Source organism: Cylas formicarius, unplaced genomic scaffold (genome assembly GCF_029955315.1).
Source record: "Cylas formicarius isolate icCylForm1 unplaced genomic scaffold, icCylForm1.1 PGA_scaffold_7__23_contigs__length_41026272, whole genome shotgun sequence".
Taxonomy (NCBI): domain Eukaryota; kingdom Metazoa; phylum Arthropoda; class Insecta; order Coleoptera; family Brentidae; genus Cylas; species Cylas formicarius.
The window spans coordinates 14,743,815-14,759,251 of NW_026844352.1; the positions used below are offsets into that span (position 1 = coordinate 14,743,815).

Here is a 15,437-nt window from a genome sequence, read left to right on the forward strand (position 1 = left end):
ATATAAATTGGAAATTTTGTACACAGACCATTATGCCGATAGGACCGAGAATAGTTTTGCACTCATTCTACACTACGAAAGTTTCTGTCGGTTCTATCTACGGACAAGCTTGATTTTTTAATATTTGTTGTTATTTTTGTGGAAAGATTTTGTTTCTTGATAAAGTTTTCGACAAAATGCGTATACCAAGAGACTTATTACGAAGCGTTATGCCTATTAGGCATAACGCTTCGTAATAACGCTTTTCTTAGGTCTTCGCTATAATAGTTGCGGTAACTCCACGTTTCCGGAACTTTTTCGTAATAGTTTACCATTTTTCATTATTTAGTATCTGTAACATTAAAAACTGATATTAACATAAAGTAAAAGAAAAGAAAACAAAAAAGTTATCCCGTTGTGACAAAGTAGCCCCGTTGGACGGTATACGAAATAAACCCCCTTTTTGCACATGAGTTGATCCTCAATGACATTAGACAAATTAACTGGACTTCCCGATAACAACATGAAATTAAAAAAGCATGAGCATAAAATCTTTGTAGGTGCCCAAGTTCCAAAAGGCTTCCGGCAAATTTACAAGGAACAAGGGCCGGAAGCTTTCGCGAAGGCCGTGCGGTCCCATAAGGGGCTTCTGCTGATGGACACTACCTTCAGAGACGCCCATCAATCGCTTTTGGCTACTAGGGTGCGCTCTCACGATCTGCTGAACATATCACCCTTCGTGGCGAACAATTTCTCCAACCTTTATGCCTTGGAAAACTGGGGCGGTGCTACTTTTGACGTAGCTCTCAGGTGGATACCCCTGGCGCTACAATCGAGTTTACTAAAAACCAAACCATGACGTTGCTTTTAGGTTTTTGCACGAGTGTCCGTGGGAAAGGTTGGAAGACATGCGCAAGCTTATTCCAAACATTCCGTTTCAAATGCTGCTGAGAGGCGCTAATGCAGTGGGATACACCAACTATCCAGATAATGTGGTGTTCAAATTTTGCGAACTAGCGGTGAGTATCACCAATTTGGTATTGTAAGATTTACTTAAAATCATTTCAATCAGGTCGAAACCGGTATGGATGTGTTCCGAGTGTTTGACTCTTTAAATTATCTGCCCAACATTTTCGTGGGCATGGAAGCGGCGGGAAAAGCGGGCGGTATAGTGGAAGCGGCGATCTCGTACTCTGGAGACGTCAGTAATCCGGAAAAGAAAAAGTACGACCTTAACTACTACCTGAAGATTGCTGACGAGTTGGTGAAAGCCGGAACCCATGTGTTGGCTATCAAAGACATGGCCGGATTGCTGAAACCCCGAGCAGCTACGTAAGTAAAATCTGTTATTTCTGAAGTTATATTTCTTTTATTAATATGTTGCCCTCCGGGGATTAGCTTGACAGCTAGAAAATCTAGTACTTATTTTGGCCACGGTCATCAATTGTTATAAATAAGGAGCGAAAAAATTTTTATAATATGTTTGTTGTATGCAAATTATAGTTTCAGGCAAATGTCTTTTGCCTAAACAAATGGCTTCATGAAAATAATTTTTATTTAAGAGTCATTTACCTAGGAAAATATCATTTGCCTAACTCGTTGTTAAATAACTGACTGTGAGATTTAATGATGTTTAGGCATATGTTTAGAGTGTGTTTTGAGGGATGTGTTGTAATAATTTTTATAAATTTTATGAACATGTTTAGATTTTTTATTTTTCACTCGTAGTTTTTTAGAATTATTTTGTTTGTATTTAGCAATACATTACAATTAATGTACAAATTTTGTTTAAGTTACATGTTTACGTTTTCTTATTATTTGTGGAATTAGTTTTTTTCATTTTATATAAAAAATATTCATTACATAAACTGGATCTTATTTTGTTATTACAAATAATTACATTTCCATTTTCCTAAAAAATTTCTACAATTATTAATGTAATACAAATATGTATATCATTATTACAAATATTTCCATTTCTATTTGCCAAATAGCATTTGCCTAGTTATTTAGCACTTTAAAAAGAGAAGGAACTATTTGCCCAGGCAGATAGGATTTGCCTAGACCAAAGCTATTTGGCTAGACAAAAGCCACTTGGCTAGAATTACCATTTGCCTGCGACATATGCATCGAAATGAACAAATAAAGCAAATATACATTTTTATGAGATGAAAAATTATGAACATTTAAAAAAAATGCAGACCTATTTTTAGATATATAAATAAATAAATAAATAGTTTATTTGCAAACAACAGAGTTTAAAATACAAGAAAATCATATTAATATATTTGCAAAAAGCGCCAGAAAACAATTTAAAAAATATCAGTTCTGACCCAGTAAATGAATTAACAAAAACAAAAATAGAGAAAGAGCAAGAGCAAAAGACGACGTAAACATTAACAATTTTTGCCTGAAAATAGCAGGTCATTCCTCAGACACGGGTATAAGCCGCTGTGTGGGAGTATTTAATATATTTTTTAAATGTTGGTGAGCTTAAACGTTTCAAGGTATTAGGTACCTAATTGTAATATTTATAATACATTGAAAGCTCGTCAAATATTTTCGTCTTGTGGTGAGGAGGGGATATGATACCTCTGAACCTTCAATTCAACTTATGCACTTGGGTTTAAAAGAAATTTCTTTCAGGTAACATGAGCACTTATTATGGATTATTTTGTGGTACAGACACACTGTAATAAGCTGGCGCCTTTTTTCCATAGATAGCCCCTTAGAATCATTGAGTTTATGACTAATCAGCTCATATTTCCGAACATTATAGGCAAATTTAAAGTATGCTTTTTGAATTTTCTGAATTCTGTTGGTATTTTCTTGATATAAGCACGATCCATATACGGCGTCCACATAGACTTAAAACAAGTAACAGTAAGTTTCAGTTTGACAGATATGGTCAACACACTCCTACAAATAATAGTAATAATAAATGAAGTTTATTCGCAGCAAATTAATGACAACAAACATATTTGTATAATTATCTGCAAAAAGGGATTGTAGATAATTTAGAACTGGTCAAAGTTCAGTCTCAAAACTATGTATAATCGAAAAAAAAAAAAAAAGATGCCCGCAAAATTATATATCTAGAAATTAAAGCATAGTTTTATGATACTAACATTATATTTTGAATGAACAAAATTTATAGAAAAAGAGAGAAAATATAAAAGAACATAAGGATTTAACTGCGTACTAAAAATTGAAACATAATCCACTACACTACCCACCATTCAGGAAGTACTGTTTGTTTTTTTTGACAAACAATTGACATTCAAAAATAAGAAAACGATCTTGCGGTATTTATACTCTGCGCCGGAGATGGTAACGGTGCTGCTTGTGCGTGGGGGGATGTGGCTCCGCCCCCCGAATTGTCGCGTTGTTAATTTCGCCCGATCGTAGTTGCGATGTCCACGGTGGCTGCTGCGCATCGCTCTGCTGTTTGATTATCGTTCTCCACGTGTTGGATAAGTGCAAAGCGTCGTCTCTCGTATTGAGGTGTCCGGACTTTTCTATTTCGATGGCCTCTCGTATAATCCTAGTCCTAAAATCAGGAATATTAGCTATTTGTTTGCAAGTGCCGAAATCAATTTTATGGCCTGTCTGATGTTGGTGCTGAAACAAAGCAGATGTTTTTTGTTTGTTTCTTATGGTTAAACGATGTTCCTCGAGCCTGGCTGAAATCCTTCTGTTGGTCTGTCCCACATACGTCAGGCTGCACGATCCGCATGCTACACTGTATACTCCTTGGTTTTCCAGAGTATTTTTTTGTTTTGGGTTTCTTAGTATTGCTCCGATGGTATGGTCAGGTTTGTATGCCGTTGATATGTCGGGTTTCCGTAATATTCGGCCGATTTTGTCAGTAACCCCCTTGATGTATGGCAGGACAGCGATCGATCTTCGTTGGGTCTCGTCCTGCACTCTCTGCTGTGGCTGTTGTTGTTTACTGATTGCCTTGCTGATGGTGCGCCTTTGGTATCCGTTTTGTCGAAGACAGGTACTAATTTTCTTCAGTTCTTTATCTCTGTTCCTCTCGTTTGTGAGCCTGAAGGACCGAGCAATTAATGTATTTGCCACTGCCTGTATCTGTGATGGGTGGTGATGAGATTTAGCGTTCAGATATCTATTAGTGTATTAGTATATATATATATATATATATATATATATATATATATATATATATATATATATATATATATATATATATATATATATATATATATATATATATATATATATATATATATATATATATATATATATATATGATGACACTATACTCCGGGATATCATCCGTTCGCTCGTTGAACTCCGACTGGAATCCTGCATCCGACTGGAATCCAGCAGACGTTTCGCCAAAATCTCACTTGGCATCTTCAATGCTCGCGCTCCGAAAACACTTCGAACACTATATATATATATATATATTTAATATATATATATATATATATATATATATATATATATATATATATATATATATATATATATATATATATATATATATATATATATATATATATATATATATATATATATATATATATATATATATATATATATATATATATATATATATATATATATATATATATATATATATATATATATATATATATATATATATATATATATATATATTTATATATATATATATATATATATATAATATATATATGATATATATATATATTATATATTATATATATTATATGTATTATATATATATATATATATATATATATATATATATATATATATATAATATATATATATATATATATATATATAACCATTATATACCATCTGACAACACCCTAAATAAGATGCTTTAACCTCAATTAGCGATTATACAATTCAAGGAGACCTCTGGGTTAAAATATGATGTGAAGCTTATAGTTTATGTGGATATCGCCTTAAAAAATAGTTCCTTTAGTATCGTTCACCATTCAGTGACAGGGACAGCTAAAGAAAACGGATAAATTGCAGTGTTGATGGATGTCAATCTAAAAATATTAAATAAGAATTTTTCTAATAATAGTTTTTGATATAAAAATTTTAAGCTTTAAGGGACTTTAAGGTATTTTAAACAATGTAAGGTAGAAAATAAGAATGGAGTTACAACAGCCAATAATAAAACCATTCTTATTCCCAAAAAGGGACATCGGCCATGAATATAAGATTAAATATCGAAGTGATACGAGTAGTTAAATTCAATTCTCTTGTGTGTTATATTGCTGCAGATTTGGATCAGGCTGTCGAGGTTAAAAAATGTTTTGTAACAGAGACTTAACACTAAATACCCGATATTGCATGCTACAGTTATTCTGTATTCTTACTGGACCTTGAAAGTGTCCACAATGAGGAAAATTGAAGCCTTTGAATGGATGTATCGAATAAATCCGTACTACTGCCCATAAAATAACACAAAATACAAATAAGAGGCGGAAACCGCCATACTTTAGGAATGCCTCTTACCTATTACAAGGGCCATTTGAAAAGTTTTCGACCTTACCTACTCATCGTAACTGTGCACCTCTTGTTATGAAAAAAATTAGTATAGAGCTGTTATAAAACATTTGTTTTTGAGAGGCAATACGCCTACGCAAATTAAAGTTGAGTTGGAATCTGTGCATGGGGACTCCACATTTACGACAGTGAAATTTTGGGCAGCTGAATTTAAACGAAGCCGTAAGAGCTTAGGAGATGATGACCGTTCGAGACGTTCAAAAACTGTAACTACCGATGATAATATTGCTGGGGATTATCAAATAGTGTTAAACGACTGTTGTTTGTCGCATTTTAAATCAAGAGGCATGAGAAAGCTGTCCGCGCGTTGGGTGCTGCGTTTACTCACGTTAGATCAAAAACTAACCAAAACTACCCAAAAACTGTTTTTTCTATTGGGAAAATGATGGAGACTGTTTTTGGGATAGCGATTACTTTCCAAAAGGGAATCATCATCCGATGATAGGAATTGCGGAAAAATAGCCATATTCGCTAAAAAATGATCCTGTTTCACCACGACAACGCGCCTCAGCCGTTGCCATGGCAAAAATTCACGAATTACGGTTTGAACTGCCTTACTCACCAGATCTAGCTTCAAGCAACGTCTTTTAAAAACTTCGCCCGGAGCACAAACATTTTTATCAAATGGGGAGGCAATCACCTTCGTGAACAATTGTTTTGCGCAGAAAACGCTGGGTAGTATTTGGACGGATTAGAGACATGGGAGCATCTGGGAAAAGTGTAGAGAATTACAAAGAGACTATGTAGAAAAGCTAAAATAAAAAGAGAAAATATGTCTTTTATCATTGACCCTCGTACAACTGATTATTATATGTAAAATTGAAGGGAAACGAGCAAAAGATAGATTTACTGGATGAAAAATATCCCAGAATGGACCTGAATGAAAGGTCAAACACTCGTCAGAACAGCAGATAGACGAGAAGAATTTGCTGTAATTATCACCAATCTTCGATAGCAGAGATATATGAGCAATAATAAGCAGAAGCTTACCCACCGCACATTAGCAACATGTTTGCAGCTTACCGACAAAGCAGCTTTACAACCCCAAGCAATGCGAATATTATAGGGAGCACTTTTAATTGTGTTGTTTTAAAGACACAATGTAAAAAGTAATTTAAGTTATGCAATAGAGCAAATAAAAGTTATTTGTTTTTCATTTAATAATGCTTACTTAAGTACTTCCAAACGTTTACTATCATAGCGCCACAATCGGAGAATAAAATCGTGAATAATGAAGATAACCTTTTAGCACCATGAAAAGTCGTTATGGGTGTCACCATATAGTCACTATTAGTGTTGAACGGCCCTCGAACAATATATCGCGATCTCATTTATTCGGATATGGACCAGTATCGTTAGTGGTGAGTGAAATAATACAGTGGTATTGTAATGATAAATTGGCCCTTCTGCTCCTGTTTATGCTCGGTGAAAGTGTTTGAGTCTTGAGTGAAATATTAATCTATAATAATTTACGGTACATTACAGAATGCTAGTTGGGGCATTGAGAGATAAATACCCAGATTTGCCTATTCACATCCACACTCACGACACTAGCGGCGCAGGCGTGGCTTCTATGTTGGCATGCGCAGAAGCGGGAGCGGACGTCGTCGACGTCGCAGTAGACTCAATGTCTGGCATGACATCGCAACCTAGCATGGGTGCTATCGTAGCTAGCTTGCAAGGCTCGCCTTTGGCTACAGACATCGACTTGGCCAAGGTAGGGATATGACAAGAGGGTAAAATTAATAGTTTGCCTTCTCTCCATCTCACCGCATTCACTATTTTGTAATTAAATTGATTGACTTTAAGAGAAAATATAAGACATAAGTTTGTTTCCCGTTTTTACAAATATTTAAACTGTTAATTTCATGTAATAATAGACAAATTTGCGATTTAGTTTTGGGTTCATTTGGTTACTTTCAATTAAATTTTATTATAATTTTTTTTTGACGTAAAATAAATCAAAAGGCTATAGTAATTACAAACCTTGCCTAACTAAAACACACATAACACAAGGATGATAAAAACAAAAAAAATAAATAAAATTGTGATTGATTTATTTTGAAGGAAGTTTTTAAAACTTTTTCCTGCCACTCGAATGAAGGTTCTATAATAATATATGCAATTTATTATAATTTCTACTACATCTCTGATTAAAACCATCCTGTATTTATTTGCGATTTCGGTAAAGGGACCTGGGCTTTCATTGTTGCACTCGATAAATTACTAACCAAATTTATTAATAAACAAAACGAACAAAAACAAAATAAGCCATTGGTATATAGAATAAAATAGTTGATCCAGGATGTAATGACGAAACCGCATCATGCGCCTACGTTGTTCATGTTTGACTGAGAACGTCCTAATTACCGAACAGATACATTTCTAAATGTAAACACGATAAATTTGGACAACAATGCTTCAACAATATTGGTCTCACTTTACTTTTCAAAAGGAAAAAGCATTCAATTGCGTGGACCATGATCATGATCATGTGTTAAAACTAAAGCACTATGTCTTGCCAGTTATATTAGCAGAATAGACAGCAGATTGTTGTATATCTTGAATAAATTTGGCGCATCTGGGTATGTCGAATTTTCCCAAATCCATTCATATTGTATATTACGATAAAAATCAATTTTCATTTAGATCTCTAAAGCCTTTCTTAATATCGTAAAAAACACAATCTCGAGCTAAATTCTGAAAAAACACAAATTATTGTATCCTCTCTGGAAGCTACAAATTGAAAATGAAGATCATAAATTTGCAAACGATGCAAACAACTTGGGCGTGGGAACGAATGATCAGTTGACATGTAGTGGCCACAACTCTATGTGACGTTAACATAGTTATAAAGGGTTTTTCAATAAGAACTGGTAGATGTTGAAATAAAACAAGCAATTTTTCTTTTATTTGAAAGGCCTGTATGCGCCATTAAGTGTTGCCTCTTACGGTCCAATTTTCAAAGACCCTTCTGTGTGTCTGTGTGTCTGTTCATAGTCTGTGTTATGTTCATCGGAGTATCGGTCCCAACGAAAAATGTCTAGTGGGGTCAAATCTCGTGAATTTTGTGACCAATTCTCTTCGCCCTCAAATCTTCCACTCAAACTGTCAAATATTGCGTCCGCTGTGTGATAATTAGCGGCATGTTGCTGAAACCACATATCGTCTAGGTCCATTTGGAACATAAGAAATTGGTTTTCATTGTTCTGTAGCCCACGCCATTGACGGTGACCGCATCACTAAAGTCGTTTTCGAAATGGAATATACCACTACTGCTGACGGATCAAAAATCACAACAAACGGTAACGTTTTGAGGATACAGTATGACCTAATGATTCTCGCATGTGTGCCGTTATCTCATATATATGCAATTTTCATTTTTAACACAGACATTCATCCAGAAAATGGTCTCGTCGTTAATGATTATTTTTCGACATTCAACGAACAAGTGGCGTTGTCTGTGGTCATGAACTTGGACCACCTGCGGCTTAACTAGATCTTGTAGGGGTGTAGGCCTAAGTCTCGAAGCAAATGAGGAAATTACTTGAATTTACGGGTGTTGGTTAGCTTTGGTTAGTTACTGAACCAGTTGTCTGAAAACTGACCAAACGTTGAAGAGTTCACTATGAAGACACACTTTAATAATAAATTTTTTATCGCTTTAACCTACTGTTCAAGGGTGTAATTTTTAATGGTGATTTGGCATAAGTTGCTGAATAATAAACATAAGATTTTGCCATCAAAATAAAATGGCTGCCCTGGGCCGCTAAAATCTACTTGACCTAATTGAAAAACCATTTATATTCCACAAAACACTATATGCAAATAAACATATATTAAATTCTTGAGAATGAAAACTCAAATTCCGGTGTCAATTTTTACAAGAAATTCTTGTATTTAAGATTATGAATTCTTTACAGACTTGAATGTTTCGGGATGAAATTCCCAGTGCTCCTCTAAGAAGAGAAAACATTCTATTCAATTTCATAATAGTTATAATATAATCTTATATTTTGAATACATTCTAGTATTTAGGAAAAAATGAAGGTCTTCAAACTTGCTTGGGGCTAATAGGACCGAAATCAGCCGCCCAATCGAAACCTGTGTGTTTTTATCGTAAACTTCAGCTTCTACAAATATAACTGTTAATCTTATGTCTTGTTCGCCATATGCCGCGAAAACATTTCTTTTACCATGAAATAATTCAGAACTTTCAAAAATTTTGTCCCTATTTCTCCGTTGTATACAAATGTACATGCAGTGTAAGAGATACTGTTCAGTTTTCGTTTTATTATTTTTCGACTTCTTATGAATTTATATATATAAACCTATAGCTTATCGATTGGCCGCGAGTACAGCACCAAGAAGTTATTCTTCTTCCTTTCCTCGCGGTATTAAATTCTTGAACTTAACTGGCCATCTATACCCGCCAGCGCCCTTAGGCGCATGCTCCACTAAAAATCACGGTGAAGCGCTAAATCGGTCGCTCTCATCGTGTGGTTCAAAAAGTGCCTTTGAACGCATCAGGTCATACGCGTGGTGATCAACAAATTTCCTCACCACTCGAGGCACAGAGGACGCAGCACGGGCCGGCCCCTCCGGAAGGAAGACCAAAAGCGAGGTAGGGTCAGTTAAGTAATCAAAAATCTTTTGATCCCGTCTTGAGTAATTTTTGCGACTTCTTGCTGTGCCAGCTGCGGCCAAAGTCCGTTTCCGCGCGGACAAAACAGATACTGTATCGGTTTCTGCTGTTTCAGCTGGAATGCGATTTAACTCTATAATAATTAAATAGTTACCTGCAGAACTTTTTAAAAATTCTTCAGAAAACGAGTAAAACTTCATAACTTTTGAAAGAGTAGGTAGTTCAATTTTTTTTTCTTCTATTCTTCAGAATATGTTTTATAAACCAACGAGAAATTTTGCATTTTGTTTTTTAATTGGTTGTTATTTCTTTCTCGGTATTTCTCAGTCGGTAAGTGCCTACTACTGGAGAGTTTATAAATTCCCTGCAAACTATTTCATGTGGGCGGAAGAAATCGTGAAATGATGGAAGGAGGCAATAAAAAATGACTTATTCTGAGTGCGTGGCACGTTTTTTCCCTAAAATTCATTTCCAAGGCAGTTTTTTTTTGTAAAATCCGGGCCAACAGTTTTTGTAATAGTCAACTAAGTCTTTACAAAAAAAATGCCTTCGAACATAGTTCGATGTATTCCTGAATAGTATAAAATCTATCTATTATTAAATTGACTTTTAATTAACAGAAAGTCAAGATCGCAGGGCATATAAGAACGTCCTCTCATGGGAAAGTATATTTCTAATTTTTCTTTGAATCTTTTCAGCTCAACTTTTGTTGAAAGGGAATAACTTTTCGACAATAATTTACATCTTGTACGCCTTGCACTTTTGCATTCGAAATTACATTTATCTTATAATTGTCACTACTTACAACACCTTTCTTTTATGTTTTTCGGTATTTCTGGTTCCATTTCAGAGACTTGAACTCATTACTGTAACGCAACAGAAATAAGACTAAACCCATTCAAGAAAACTAACCAAAACTAACCGACAAAGTGGTCGATTGTAATGACGTTATTAGGCTGGTCAATTAGATTTCAACGTCAATTCTTTACTGCAGAACGGTGATATCTACCAGATATGTCACCTTTCTGCAGTAAACAGAAATTAAATCGATCTACAATAGCAAACCCGGTTAAGCAGTGTGTTTCCTGTACCCTTTTATGTACAATATACAAATATATAAATTTCAATTTATCAAAAAAATTGGGATGTCCCCTTTCTGCAGTTAGCAAATCAAATATCCAGTTCCACTTCCTGTATTGAGAAAAAGAATTAGCTCTATTTGTTGGAATTACAAAAGTTTCTACTCTAAAGTTTAGACTTTTATTATTACTATTGAAGAACGGCGATAATCGTTTTAACCTATGGCAACTAACAGCCAAGGTTAAATTGTTTAAGGGTCACCTCTGCGCGCACTACAAGTATGGTCTGCTCATAGATAAAACAAAGTGACCAATTGCTTTTGAATGGGATTATTCAAGGGTGGTCATTAACATACAATGCAACAAGATTATTACCTAAAGTTTCGGAATTTAAATTCAGGTAAAATTGTGGTCCGAAATAAAAAATAATGTTATACCTACCTCTGTTTAATATTCTTTGTTTTGGTATACTACTTAGTTTAAGTTTATTAGTAATCATTATTATTTCTTAATACAGCGTGTGTTGAATCGTGTGCGAATTATGCAAAATTTGTGCGGGTGTAGTGTATCTCAGGAGATGCTCCCGCCCAAATGTAGAAAACACTATTCTATTGAGACTAAGGAAGTTATAAACAAGGTTTATTTGACTCTCATTGAACGTGGTGCCAGCAAGCAAGTATCTTTAGAAGAAACGGCCACATTGACGAAAATTCCAACATCAACTGTATGAAAAATTGTGAATAATCCCATTTCAGCGAGGAAAAAAAGAAGCAATGCTGACATTTTCTCGAGTGTAGATGAAAGTGATCAAGATATAATAAGGCGTAAGATTTACCAGTTATACGAGGAACAAAGCGTGCCTACACTAGATATCTTAATTAGGAGGCTTGAAAAAGATGAAACCGGTGTTAAATGTGGCAGAACTACCTTATGGAAGTGTATTCAACACATAGGTTTTAGACTAAAAAAAATGACAAAAGGCAAGTTTTAATGGAATCTTTTAGAATTCGGAAATGGCGACTGGAATATCTAGAAAAAAATAGGATTTACAGAGAACAACAAAGGCCAATTATTTACTTGGATGAAACCTGCTTCGACACATATGATACCCCGAAAAAGGGTTAGGTTGACTCAACTGAGTGTAAAACAAACGCGCCATCAAAAAGAGGTCAAAGAATAACTATTTTGCATGCTGGCTCTAAAGATGGTTGGATTCCAAATGGACTTTCTCTGTCTGCGAAAAATATTAAAGATTCTTCTCTGGATTACCATGAAGACACCACCGCTGGTTTATTTGAAAGTTATTATATATTATTAATACCACTGTATGTTTAATCCCATTGAACATGTTTGGCATCAACAGAAATCTGCCATTCATCGTAACAATGTTTTTCCCCGTGTTAACTGCAATGTCCTTAAACTTTTAGGAACCGAAGTTTTTAACATCCCTCCACAAAGTTGGGCAAATTCTGTTAAACCTATAGAAAAAGCGGAACAATCGTATATCCATATTGCAAATAATAATATAACAAATAATAATTAGAACAGGTGATGATAGCGATAGTGATACTGATATATTATGTGAATAATTTTAAGTAATTTAAATAGATAGTACAAATAATTTGTAATTTTATTTTAGATTTAAACATAAATACATTCATACATAAATAAATATTGTTTAGTATCTTTCCAAACAAAACCACAAATAATTAAATTCTAAGCAAAGCACGGACCTGTTTGGCCATATTTCATACTTACAGCTTGCCCGGGTCTTTCCATATTCGTATCAGTTAGTCACTTTCTTATATCTATGAAAAGACTTTACCCCTGGACCCTTGCTCGGTGTTTATATTTCGAAGATATGGTACGTTTTCTTTTAATACTAAACCGATAGGTCTCCGAATACTCCGCCTATTGGGAACAAACCCGTACGCTGTACGCACCGTTCGAATGTACTACGACGATGAAAAGTGGCAACGCTGATGTCTACAACAACGAAATACCAGGGGGTCAGTATACCAACTTGCAGTTTCAAGCGTACTCGCTGGGCCTCGGTGACTTTTTCGAGGACGTCAAAAAGGCTTACGCCGAGGTAATTGCAAGGGTTCGTGGTCGAATGTACCGTCATCCGATTCATCATTGTAGGCGAACATATTATTAGGAGACATCATAAAAGTGACCCCGTCGTCAAAAGTGGTCGGCGATTTGGCCCAGTTCATGGTACAAAACAAGCTCTCCCCTCAAGACGTATTGGACAGGGCCGAAGAACTATCGTTTCCGAAATCGGTGGTGGAGTTTCTTCAAGGTCATATCGGACAACCTCACGGCGGTTTCCCCGAGCCGCTACGTTCCAAGGTAAGGTCACTTTTTATTTTTCAAAGAAACTTGCCACAAGCTACTGTAATATCATTTAATAATCTTCTGAAATTCTTGAAAGAAAAATCCGAGAATCCATAGAAATCTCTAATCTTAACCGTGAGTCAGGTCTTTCACCAAACATTCAGATCCCACACAACATTATCAAAACTATCGAAAATATATACTCAATTAATCAAATCCAAGCCAAGATCAACTTTAAGCTCGCGTTCTCGCTTTAACATTATCACGTTTGAGATAATAAGGGGAGTACCCAAAGGGCGAGGATACAGAATGAACAACCGCGAGAATAAAATTCTGCGGTATTCAGACGACGCTGTACTAGTGGCAGAAAACGAAGACGACATACAAAGATTATTACAATTATTTAACCGAACACATAAATCACTTAACCTGATTATATCTGCCTCTAAAACAAAACATATGACTTCTTCAAAATCTCTGATCTGGTGTCAGCTTCTAGTTGAAGGGAAAATTAAATAACACCATTTGGGTAAACAAATATATCAGAATGGAAGCAAAGGCTAAAATATACAAAACAACGATTAGACACGACCTGACACAACGAAAACTAAGGAGATGATGGAGACACCGACAATGAAGGTATTTCAGAAAATTGCTGGGAAAACGTTATGGAACATAGATCGAAGCAAGAATATCAGAAAAATGTGAAAACCACTAGATATTAAAACGAAAAGTAGAATGAAATGACGACATCAATCGCACGGATGACTCGAGAATAGTTCAATTTGAGACCCGACGAACAGTAGGAGACGAAGAAAAAACAGGCAGTTTCCTAAACTAAAGAAGGAAGAAAAAGGAGAAGGAAAACATTCATCTCAGATAATGTCATTTCACACCCTTTCGTTCCACATTCCTCAAAAATATATATAAGCAAGCATAGAGTAGAATACAAACACATTTCAGTTAAGCTCTGACGAAGCCCCCCGCTTAACTTTTTATTTTCGAAATTGACGCGAACAAAAACAAAAAATAGTATAAAAATATTTTTTTCTTATTAAGTTTTATTATTTTAAAAGAGACTCATATCACAGAAAGAAAGAAGGTCTATTTTCCTGTTTTAAACAATATAGGGTTTCACCTTATTTTAACAGGTTTTTAAAATATTTATCTTCAAACTTGTTAAAATGTAGAGGTAAACCCCCAATCAATTGAATCCGATGTAATATTTTATGATTGTGTCAAGCAGCGTGTATTATTTAGGGTATTCCTTCCGGTTACTAGAAATACCTTGGTAGAGGTCTCTTATGGCTAGGGGTTTGTTTTAAGTGAATTTGCATCAAAATTTACTATGTGCTTGCTGCTAAAGAATAAACTGGATCAATGCCAAATTTTAAGAAAATGTAGTGTAGTGTAGGTCCCTAACGTAGTTTCTTGTTCAAGCAAAATTCGGATTTGTTTCTGCATGGATAACAAAACATCAGTAATAACCACTTTAAGGTCCAAGTTCTATTTCCTCCGTAGGACTTATCAATAAATAATACTTGCCAGTAATAACTCCAGCTATTTTTGTAACCTTGAATGGGCGTTAATTAAATTTTATTAGCGGTTTCAATTATTTTATTACAAGCGTCATTAAATATAATTGTAAAATACTTTTGTTAAACTGGTCTTGAACGCAAAAGTGTCGCAATACGCAAATTGTTTTAAGGGTTTTAAAATAATTACAAAATAAATTTAGCTTAAGCCTAAATAATTTTAGAAATATCGTATAACCAACCATGTTCAAACACATTTGATACGAAGCGTTTAAAAATGTTTTATTAATCAGTCTCATCAACAATTATAACGCACTTTAATAA

General features: G+C 34.7%; 1 protein-coding gene across 2 annotated transcripts in view; it reads left to right on the forward strand.

Annotated features, from left to right (window-relative positions):
* LOC132704289 (pyruvate carboxylase, mitochondrial) overlaps positions 1 to 15,437 on the forward strand; it is a 51,582-nt gene that overhangs the window by 33,419 nt on the left and 2,726 nt on the right. For both annotated transcript variants that reach the window (XM_060674183.1, XM_060674182.1), the window contains 6 exons: positions 540 to 789; positions 851 to 998; positions 1,052 to 1,311; positions 7,000 to 7,231; positions 13,133 to 13,330; positions 13,384 to 13,593. In XM_060674183.1, coding sequence (XP_060530166.1) covers positions 540 to 789; positions 851 to 998; positions 1,052 to 1,311; positions 7,000 to 7,231; positions 13,133 to 13,330; positions 13,384 to 13,593 — 1,298 coding nt within the window. The remainder of the gene's footprint in view (positions 1 to 539; positions 790 to 850; positions 999 to 1,051; positions 1,312 to 6,999; positions 7,232 to 13,132; positions 13,331 to 13,383; positions 13,594 to 15,437) is intronic.